We start from the raw sequence: 11,664 nt of genomic DNA on the forward strand, positions 1-11,664 counted from the left end.
TTTTTATATTTGTTTTTCTCAGTTATTTTTTTTTTCGTTTAAATTGTTCAAATTGTACAAATCTTTAGCCATTGAGTGGACTTAGGTATTAGGTTTGGTTGTCATAGTAAGTAAAGATATCTTAATGTGTTTTTTTTTTTTTTTTTTTTTTTTTTCAAGCATGTCTGCATTTGAATTAAAAGAGGATGACTGGACAAAAACTTTAATTTGTATCATTTGTCATGCAAAAAATATTTTTAGCTCCATACTCGAGGCGGTGAATTACACAGTTCTAATATGTTGTACTCATAAGTTCAAGGAAGTCCTACTTGACGGTTCGTGTCCTGTTCAGTATTTGAGCATTGCTTGGTGAATTAGCACCCTGCACCAGGGGATTAAGGCTCAGGTGGTGTTTTGAAATGAAACTGAAGCATCTCTCCAAGAGCTGTTCTCTGTTTTTCTTTTCAGAAACACACACACACACACACACACACACACACACACACACACACACACACACACACACACACACACACACACACACACACACACACACACACACACACACACACACACACACACAGTGCACCAGGTGTCAGTGCATGTAATCCATCTTTACACAAGCATCTGCAACCAGGTGTTCTGTCAGTTTATGTTCGCCCAATAAACCAGCCAGTGCAGGCTTAGTTGGTACGAGCCTCTGTCAGCAAGCTGCAACACCCCATTAAAGCAGACCCAATCTCCTTGACTCTCCATGGTTTTATATAGTTACTCTCAATGTGCCAGACCTCTCATCCCCTGCCATGCCGTGTTAGACTGACTGGGAGAACGTAATGAGTGAGACACTGCTAAAGATTTATTATACTACAGTGCTCCGGAATCTCTGGTTGTGCAAGTATGAATTCCAAATGACGAAGAAGGTAAATTGGGAGATTTATTCCTTAAGGATAACATGTTATTTCTAATCTAGCTAGTAAACTATTTAGGTCTGTATTTAGCACTTGGAAAAATGACACGGCACTGCAAAGATTTCTTCATTTGTAACTATGACCAACCATATAAGAGAAGCTGTCGGTCGTGGTACTGCGGAAGTGCTTTGAAATACCCTTTCAATTTAAAATAAATTGTCTGTTTAAATTTGACTTGTAGTGTATCAAAGTGATATCAAATAATAGGTATGTAGGTTTACCTTTTCTCATGTCATCCTTTATGAAGTCGAGTAGAGTGACTAGAGTGTTTAAGCTGGTAGAGCCACTCATCTGGCTCAGTGATTTGCTGTGGTCGGTACTGGTGCCCATTAACAACAAACAACTGCCCTCTATGGGAGTATATTTGGTTACACTTTACTTGAAGGTATCTACATAAGAGTGACATGACACTGTCATGGAGGTGTCATAAACATTATAAACAAGTCAAACGTTTAGGACAACGCTTCTTTTAGTAAGTGTCATTCGGTTTTTGTCATGAGAAGTTATGGTTAGGGTTCATGTGTTCATAACAGTGTCATGTCACTCTTATGTAGATACCTTCAAGTAAAGTGTTAGCGTATATTTTTTAGTTTTTCTTTCAACACTGTGAAAACCTGTCAAAGTTACAGTTGAAGCACTTAACCCTCAGCGCTAAGTCCTCATTTAGAGCCACTTTATTAGCCCTCAGTATACACTACCGGCTGTTAGCCATGTGACCCTAAGAAACATTAAAACAGGCTTCATCTTGTTGAGACTGGTCATTTCTGTGACACAGCCACCTGAAAACCTTTCACGATGCTGTGGTGTACTCAGTCAACAGGCAACAGTGGGAGGAAAAGGTATTTCAGTCATTTAGATCAGGATGTGCTCATGGTCATGTTGATAACTCATCAGGGCTAAAATTAATAAATGAATGAATAGTTTTAATTTGAACAACATACAAAAAAATTAACTAAACAAAACTTACAGTACATACTAAAGAGGATTAGAGCCATGTGAAAAATGTATTATTTGAGTTCTGAGATTAAAGTCACAATTGTGACCTTTTTTTTTTTAAGAATTGTGACTTTTTTGAAGTCAAAAAGTCTGTTTTTATTATTTTTAAAAGAATTCTGACTTTAATCTCAGGATTCTGACTTTTTTCTCAGAATTCAGACTTTTTTTTTAACCAAACTACATGCTGTTCAAACTTCTTTTTATTTCTTTTTTTTTAAATATTCCAAGCATCACATTGTGCCATGGGTGGCGTGGCGGGGGTCAAATGCTGTTGACAATCCTGTCAACAGCATTGACAGGATTTTATGTAAATCTAACCTATTTCCTAGTGTCGCTGCTGAAAATGTCTAACAGAAAGTATAATGCAGTTCTTTTTCAGGTTTGGTGTTTTCAAAACTCTTAGAAGTTTTTTTCTGTGTGTAAGAAAGCTGCTCTCTGCCAAGTTTCCCTCACTTTATATCAGTGAGGGCGTCGCCACTTGCAGTTCACTTTTAGTTTCTTTTTCACTTATATTGTTGTAGATAATTCTAATGCTGATTTAATTGTGAGACCTTTTCATTTATTCATACGTTTCAGCTTTTCTGAAATGGAATTCATTAAGAAGGACCTACTTTATCCTTGATTGCGTCACAGTATCATTTCGCAGAATACAAAAAAAAAAATCAATTTATATAGCTCTCATACCTGGAGCACTGAGATAGATTACATTTAGTTCTCACTAACTCTGAGAAAATATGGAGAACGTAATCGTGACAAAAAGGAGAATAACTTCCTGTGTTATATATTCAGCCACACACCGATATTGCTTTTTTGTTACTAATAGCTTATTTCATGGCATATAAAATACATATTTTCAAATTATTAACATCTCATATTTAAGATTTGATACCTACCTGTAGTGACAATGTAATAACTGCGACATATAACCTATCAAGATGCAATATTAACAGTGTTATTGCTTATTCTTTCTTAAATAAAGGTGTGCCATATTTTAATCAAAAATCATGTCAATAAGTAACAACAATGCAATAAATAGTTCTATCAGAAATTATACTATTGCTCTGATTATTCCACAATATATTGAATTAATACACTTCATGTCCATTCCAGTTACTGTACTCTATCTAACGTGCAGAAATCCTTGTGTTGTACCAAAAACCAACCAGCAGAGGGCCCCAACTAAGGCTTCTCACTCTTATTCACAGGTTTGACAAAAGCACTTATTTAGTGCTGATCTAAAATCAGGTCATCCTGTTTAAATCCCAGCCTGTTCACAGCATGACATAATAGCTGTCATATCAGTGGATAGTGCCTTGTTAATTTGGCCACTTCTGAATTTCTATAAGGGATGTGAGAGGGGAATCGCTGACTAAGCCTGTAGTGCTTCATAATCTCATGTTACAATCTTAAACCAACAGCTGTTTGAGCTACAACCATGACCTAAATAGTATGTGATGTATCTAATCTCAACATCAGTCTGTATTGCAGAGAAACCTTTCACCAGTACACAGAAATCCCGCAGAAACATTACAAACCAAATGCTCCATACGGACTAACAAAATACTAACGGAGAAGTCCATCGCAAATGAATGTAGTTTTTATTCATGCTGAGCTAGTCTATATCCTTCGCATTCAACTTCCGGCATTGCTCCGGTGCTGCAGGCATGTATTTTCCGTTTCCTTCCGCTTTCTTTGTGTTGGAATTTTAAATTTGGTGGACTATTGTTGACTGCTCCTCAGATCTCTGCAGGGTAAATTGAGACAGCTAGCTAGACCGTCTGTCCAATCTGAGTTTTCTCTCGCAGGACTATTTTGCAGCGGCTCTGTGCGGAGTTTAGCGCCGCCCATGATGATTCTGATTGGCTTAAAGAAATGCCATTAAACCAGAGCACGTTTTCCTCCCATCCCCGAATTTGTGTGGACTAGCCAAACCCTCCTTCAGCATGCTTTGGAGGAGGGTCTGGCAAAGCGAGGCTATGGTGAGCAAACTTAGGAGGCCTCATAACAAACTGCATCCACTAGACATCGTTGGCCATGATACTGCATTGCCAGCAAAAAAAAGCCATTTTCATATGAAACATGTTCTTATGTTGATGTTAAATATGTTAATCCTGCAACCACTTACAGCGGTTGTGCAGATATCACTGCCGTTTGCTCATCTTTTGTCATTTTCAAATGACTTCCTCTGGGCAGTATCTAAGCACATTGCCACTCTGAAGTCAATGAAGTTTATTTGAAGGAATGATTTTGCTGTGCAGTGCCCTTGTAACCCCTTAGCAACTCATCACCATGTATATTAGACACACACTCTTGGATGGCACTTAAGCTGCAATCGCCATGAGGAGTTAGGACCGTGAAATTGTGCTCTGAAAAATCCCGACACTGTTATATCACTGCTCTCCCGGCGGTCTTAGTGTGTTTTAAACCCACGGTTATTTTTCGCCCCATTATTTTGACTGTACTAATGTTAAAAGAGGGAGCTGACCTCTTGCTCTATAATAGGTTGACTGTTTTTAGCAAAGGCTCCATGTGTAAGGGATTATCACTTCAATTCTACTTGTACTGTCACATTGGCCGAGACTCACCCTTCTGCAATTGTTAATAGGTTCAACGCATGTCCGTAATGCTAAGATGTTTTATGAAAAAAAAAAAACACTTAATTTTCTTATTAACTTTCCAACACAACATGGCTGAGAGACATTTGAAATTCTAACCGCAATAAAACATCAATATTTCGCGATTGCAATCACATCCACAGTCAGAAAAAGTATATTTATTTTGTTCACATCATCCGTACCCTGTATACACCAAATTCAATCTTAGAGTCGCATTCTTCGCAGTGAATGTGAATTTGCAATATAAACATTTGGAAAAAGTTTGAACTTTATTCCCACAAGGTAACATTTAAGTGTTACATCACAGTGCTCCACATTTCAGTATTGGTCTCGAACTAAAAAACATGGTTGTTTGTATATAAATAGGTTGTTTATATATAAATAGCATTAGTTGAAAAAGTCTAAATTGAATAAAAAATAAAGCTTGTCATCAAAAAGCATTAGAATCTCTAATATAAAATATATATGCGAAATTCATTCATGGGTTTGTCATTATAAAGCGTTATATTGCTGTCAAATGCCATTAGTTTTCATATGAGCTTAGGTTTAGCTTTCTGAGTCAATATGACACACCCATTAGTATTCTCCACTGAATATTTGAAAGAAATTATTCTTTAAGAAGCTGCTTACCGTTTTATAGGAAGAAAGATGAACAAATGTCTGCTGCGGTTACAGTCTGAGGGAATATGTGTTAGTAATGATAAGTGTCTTCTGCTCCAATACAGTGCAACACACTACAAAACACTGCTGTATTGAGCACCCAAAACGTAACAAAATATAGACTAGGCCATCCATCAAAAAGCAATAAATATGAAAAATAAGTTAGCTAAAAACATTTCAAGTATCAAATCCCCTGGGTATTCACTGTTTGACATCATAAAGGACACTGAGCATTGTGCACTAATGCTGTCCAAGCTCCGGCAGCCATTTTTAAGAGGCTGACCGCCATTCCTGTTGCAAAACTGAGCGGATAAAAGCATTCTTCTGTCCTCTTTTAGGAACACTGCTTTTACAGTAATGTATATACTGTAGAAAACGTTCAAACCGAATCTGTCCGAATTAATAGTCTGTCCAGATTAGGGCGGCAAGGATTTAAACCTTTAACTGAAAATGTCTGGGAAAAGAAAGTCTACTCACTTTGAGATAGTAAAAGATGATCCAAAGTAACATGCAAGTTGGGCGCCACCGCCTGATACAGAGCACAGCCGTGGTCCAGACCAGCAAGCCGCTGCGTTATATGCCTGATGTAGACGAGGCAAACGGTTGCGTTTGTGGCAGAAAAACATTATCACAAGAGGACCGTAAAAGAAGTATCGAGTGCACGCTGCATGACAGCAGACTTTAGCTCTGTGTGCTACGCTTCTCGTTACCGGGGGCCAGCTGACTGCTTGAGTGACATCTGAGCGCGTGCTGTAAACAACTTTCAATTAATCTTCTCCACCCCTGCACCACTTATGCAATAAGAAGCTACTCTTTTTGTGACTGTGTCCCAATCTGTTGCATGTTTTCATACAAAAGGAACTTTACACACAACCTTATCACAGCTGAATATTTCAACACTGTAGTCAACCCCCCTATGTATTAACGCCCCCTCTCCCCCTCCCCCCCTCCAGTCGACGATAGGCAAGACTTGACGATTCTGTAAAATCTTAGTCGGTGATACCCCTGATGACTCCAGATTTAGTCTCTTTTTAGGGTAGTGTGCATAGCATCTTCTGAGGCAATGATATTATTTCCTTTTCCCGGCAGCAAGGTGTCTCTTGGTTACAGTCTCCAGCCTCCTCCTCTCTGCCTCCTCGGCTTTCCTCCTTTCTTCTTTTAGCTCCTTGTACCGCCACTTTGGTATTTGCAGCAGGTGTCCGCTTCCATCTTTGGCGCTGCTCTTCCTCCGGATCTTTTCTGGTTCATAAGTGGGCGTAGGGGCCTTGGACACCCTCACTTTGGGGATGCTGAACCCAGGCCTGACGCTGCTCCTCCTCATCACCATGTGCATGGGCAGCAGGCTGGTTCTCCGCAGCTCCAGGGCTTCGGCATGAGCCTCCGTGCTCAAGCCCTGGACCTGAAGGCTGGCCCGGCGGTCTGCTGAGTTTTTGGCCACTAGTGTGACCCGGGAGTTCTGGAAGAGTTTGAGGTGGGTCTCCACCCTGCCAGGGTTAATAGAGCGGAGCTCCTTGGCGCGCTGCTGGCGGATTACCTCAGGAACTGCATAGCGCCGTTTGCCCACACATGGGGGACTGTCAGGACACACCTGAAACAAAATCAACGGTCCCAGATTGGTGTTATAATATCAGTATAAGTAGCACTGCTGTTTTTTTTTTTTTTACAAAAAGCACTGCTCAATCTCCTTTTGTTTGCAGTATTGCAATACTGGTAATCTTGCATAAATAACCTGCTTATCAGATAAGGCTGCCGTTAATTATATCCTTTAATTATTATGAGCAAATCCCATGAAAAAGCAGAGAATTTGCTGATAAAATAAAAGATAAATTAGCGCCTGATTTATCCTTTTAATAGCATCATTACCACACTGTTATCATCAGTTTATTTGCACATCGACTCTATGAAACAGCAGTGCTAGAACTACTTTATTCTACTACTTGATAAGCATGAAACAGAAGTAATTTGCACACTGATACAAAAACACAAACAGTAAAATATCGAGTCTGTGGAAGGTGGTTTCAACATGGTACAAAAACGTTTGCCTCCATCTGGAGATTAAAAAAAGAATAAGCCCTGATATCTCAAACTATGCTGAGTATGTAAAGACCCCACCAGGAATAATGCAGAGGAGAGCAACTTTAAATAATCCTTTCTGTTATCACAAAGAGGAGCAACCTGCTTCACCTGATCTCAGCTTACATTTGCAAAATGCTTGTTAGTGTGAGGGAGCACGTGAGAGACGTGTGGGTTGGGGTTAATGTGTTCTTGGATCTCGTGGGATACTGTTTAATACTGATTAATGAATAAGTGGGTAATGAAGAGTTATTGAGCTTAATTACTCACTGTATGGCATGCCACTGCAATGAAAGGGCTCCTCAAGGCAGTTGTTATAGAAACCATGTGGTCGATAACACCTTCAGGCTCAGGGTTGGTGACATTCGCTATGTTGAAGGCGTTCCGCACAGTGTCCGACAGGCGCTTCAGACAGCCACGGGGCTCCTGGGCTTTGGCCACCAGTGATGCCAGTGGAGGCCACTCTAGACTGGGAAATCAAATCTTATATAAATCCACTGCACCAAGGCACTGTTGGGTTTACTTTTTACCATTAAAAAGTAAGTCATAGACCCTCTCAAGGCTACTTTGGTTACTGTTTTTGTGTTGATTGATGCATCTGTAGTATTTTATATTGTGTACCCTTTCAGATATTGGTAAACTCGTAGATGGATCACATTATTTCTCTGTATGCCTGTCTGTCATGGGCAATAGCTCATATACCTGTATGTATCACAGTACTGGCGCGGGCAGGGCTGTTCTATCAGGCACGTCATCACCCAGGCAGTTTCATAACGGCCCGTAAAGAAGGCCCATTCCCTGGCAGTAAAGTGGCGCCCAAAGTCCCTGGAATTCAGGGCAGCTCCTAGTTTTGACACAACAAAGAATATGCCAAAGAAAATATATAGCAGAAGGTGGATAAAAATAGATATGGGTTAAAAGATAAAAAAGGTGGAAACAGAAGTAAAGAGGAGAGCAAATAAAAAGAAATGAAATAGAATTATTAAATGGCCAAAATGAACATGTTGAAAATTTATCTAAAGGTGTCATTTCTATCAATAAAGTTAAAATGAAATCCTGACTTGAACCCCCGTCTTGATGATTTGGTGTCAAATCTCTCCATTAATAATTACAGTTATGGCTAAAAAGAGAATAATCATCCAATAATTAAAACCTGGATCACTGCCGAAACTTATTGAAATGATCCATCTGTCGCCCAATTTTACTGAAATTCTGCTCATATATTTCTGAGCTGCCTTGATGGCAGAGTAATGGCAGAATAAACTACATCATTTGTGGTTGTAATCAGTCAAATCTGCCCCAAAAATCCAGGTAATATGTTAAATCCAGACATAAAAGCGACATATTTGTGTCTGTGTATGAAATCTACCCATGTCCTCCTTTCTGATTGCTATAGAGTACATTAAGTGTAAGTACTAAGACCCATTTTCCTCACCTGCCATCATGAGCGAGCGCACACATTCCACTCTGCCCTGCATGGCAGCTTTCATCAGAGCGGTGAAGCCGTGGCAGTTTCTCCTCTCGATGTCCAACCCGGAGTAGTAGTTCAGCAGATAGTTGGTGATTGTTATGTGGCCTTGAGGTACAAAGGGCTAAGGTTAGGACAGTAGTTACTGTAGGTCACAACACACTCATCACAGTCTGTGATCACACAACGTTGGCTTGGATAATAGCGGCTAAAAGGCTATTTCACACTTGTCCATCATAATTTGGACAGGCGAGTTCCACATCCCTACGGCTGATCCTTATTCGCTTTCACACAACACACTCATCACTTCTGTTTCAAAAAGCTTAAGTACAGTGGGGCAGACTTGTGTCTAATTTTATGCTTGTCTGTGTGTTTATCTGTGTCAGCATTAGTGCCAAACTGCCTGTGTGTGTATGTTTGTGTCTGTGTGTGCATGTGTTCAACAGTGCTGTGAACCAGCCTGTCACCGCCTGTGTGTATCTAAGCCAGCGTCTGATATGCTGCTGTGTCCACGTCTGTGTGTGTGTGTGTGTGTGTGTGTGTGTTACCTGCTTGAGCAGCAGTGATGAGAGCTGTGTTTCCCTCGCTGTCCTGCCAGTTGACATCCAAATACGGACACTGAGACAGCGCTATGACGACGTCCACGAAACCTTGGTAACATGCAACCAACAGCCCGGTCTGAGACGAAAAGTGACAAGAGAGTAGGTAAAAGATGAGGGAAAGGGAGAGAGGCTTAATTTTAGAATCAGCAAAAAATGTCAGGAAAAACAAACTTGCCAAACGAGAATGAGCAAAACTGCAGTAAAGTGCTGACATGAAACCCACAAGACCAGGAGACATCTTTTGAAACTGTAATATTCTGGAATAAATGTGACATCTGTTGTCTTTTCATTAAGAAATTAAACGTCTTGAACCCAGTGGAAAAATAAGCTGGTCTCTCCGTCTGATGTTGTTGTGTACTCTAGTGTGTATGTGTGTTCATGCCAGAATAGGAACTCTTTTTTTTAAGTGAGTCCTGGAAAACTCCTGTAAAAGTTGGGTACTTTCCGGAAGGTGCACACTTCATCAGCCAAGACAAACAAGTTTACCACCAGAGGAGAAGAGGTGGGGGGGGGAATACAGAGTTCTCAGTTGACATATCATATACACCGTGTATACATACATGAAGTATTTCTGTTAGAGAGACATGTCTTTCACAGATGGGTGGATAACTGCTCCCTACCGGAAGCCAAAATTCACAAATTATTCAGTATATGTAAATGATGGGATTAATGTTATGACAATGAATGTGACTAGGTAAATGGCTTAGCTCTTGAAAACTCTATTTAGACACCTGTAGGAGACAACAACTTGTATATTTGTCACTTGATATCTTATGTTAGCCCCATCTATTTTGTTTTTAACATGCATTACAGTAGGTCTGACTTTTGTCTAACAGTCTATGTCATTCCTCTTTAGCAATAATACTGTCTTTTTTTGTGTCGTCACAGGTGTCTCTTGTTTTGTTCTGTCAAAGGCATAAAGCTTCCACGTACTGCATGTAAGTCCTTCAAAGGGAACAATTTTAGTCTATCGAATGGGACTCATGAGTTTGTTTTCAATGTGAGTAAGTAAAATACACAATATTCTCCATGTTCAATTGGTTCAAGTCGTGAAATGGTTTCTAGGCAACTGATAGAACAGTGGTTCAATGGTATGCGTTGTTCAATAACAATGACGGTATTACTGTATTTCAACTCAGGCTGACAGGCGTAACTTGTGAAGCAGCAGCTATCGGAAAAATTCAAACAAACAAACAGTGTGTTGTTCATAACGACCTATTGATTGCTAAGCTAGCAGACCCTACGGGGACTTTAATTAGGGCTTTATTAAAGGCAGGTGTGCTGGAAAAGGTCAACCAGTCAGACATTCTCTGTGTCAAAACACACGCAGACAGCGCATGCATCAGCTGCACGAACACAATATCTACATATTCTGCTACAGGTGCCTGCTGAGAGAAATCAAAACATAGTGTATGCATTTTCATTTATGCCTTGTATTTTCAGAAACAAAATAAATCCCCAATTCACTTACACCTCTTTCATTTTCAAATGTAAAGGCTTTTCAAGTGAATGCAATGCTTGAGATTTAACCCACTTTGCTTAAAATGGTGTAAATATTAGATGACTGGGATAACACTGCATGCTAAGATAATGAAAGTACGTCTGTCTGTCCTGTGTCTGTAAAGTAACCCAGCACATACAAGGTAATGAAAACAGAAGCAATATCTAACTATCATCTCCCGGCTGCTGTAATAATAGTCTATATCCACGAAGATCCACTTCCAGGATTGCGCCGGTGCTGTCGGAAATTCCGCCGGATCACGCTCTTTTCGCCCGGATGTCCGTTACCTTCCGCTGTCTTTGTGTTGGAATTTTAAACTCTGGTTGATTTATGAGGACTATGGTTAACTGCTCCTCAGATCTCTGCAGGGTAAATCCAGACAACTAGCTAGACCATCTGTCGAATCTGAGTTTTCTGTTGCACGACTATGTATAAAGACACCATGCAGTATTAACCTCTTTGTACATTAGACATCTTTATCTTACATATTTAATGCCATGTGAATATCAGACCTACGTCATAAAGAGTTAAAAATCAGACTTAAGAAATTAGTTTCAACTTTGCTGACAAGAATTAAGTATTATAGTATTTAGGTTACAATTTGTTCCACATTTGAAAATCCTCGATTCGTGAGCCTGCTTCTGTGACATGATGTTCTCTTCCTGAGAGCACTCATTAAATCTACTTGATGGGTTGCACCTCTTGGCACGATAGGTTTTTTGTCTTGGTTCCCGAGCACACCGTGTTACTCCAGTAAATTATTCTTTCAAACTGTGGTATGGATGTGATCAAAAGTTTGCTC

The 11,664-nt window shown here is 39.9% G+C and overlaps 1 protein-coding gene across 1 annotated transcript in view; it reads right to left on the reverse strand.

The window, feature by feature from the left end:
• Window positions 1-6,160: 6,160 nt before the first annotated feature.
• ankrd33ba (ankyrin repeat domain 33ba) overlaps window positions 6,161-11,664 on the reverse strand; it is a 14,820-nt gene continuing 9,316 nt past the window's right edge. The window contains exons 2-6 of the mRNA XM_039790514.1: window positions 9,308-9,437; window positions 8,727-8,867; window positions 7,994-8,135; window positions 7,562-7,760; window positions 6,161-6,806 (exon numbers count right to left, since the gene is read on the reverse strand). Of these exons, the coding sequence (XP_039646448.1) occupies window positions 6,288-6,806; window positions 7,562-7,760; window positions 7,994-8,135; window positions 8,727-8,867; window positions 9,308-9,437 (1,131 nt within the window). The 3' untranslated portion in view covers window positions 6,161-6,287. The remainder of the gene's footprint in view (window positions 6,807-7,561; window positions 7,761-7,993; window positions 8,136-8,726; window positions 8,868-9,307; window positions 9,438-11,664) is intronic.

The sequence above is a fragment of the Perca fluviatilis genome, chromosome 22 (assembly GCF_010015445.1).
Source record: "Perca fluviatilis chromosome 22, GENO_Pfluv_1.0, whole genome shotgun sequence".
Classification (NCBI taxonomy): Eukaryota; Metazoa; Chordata; class Actinopteri; order Perciformes; family Percidae; genus Perca; species Perca fluviatilis.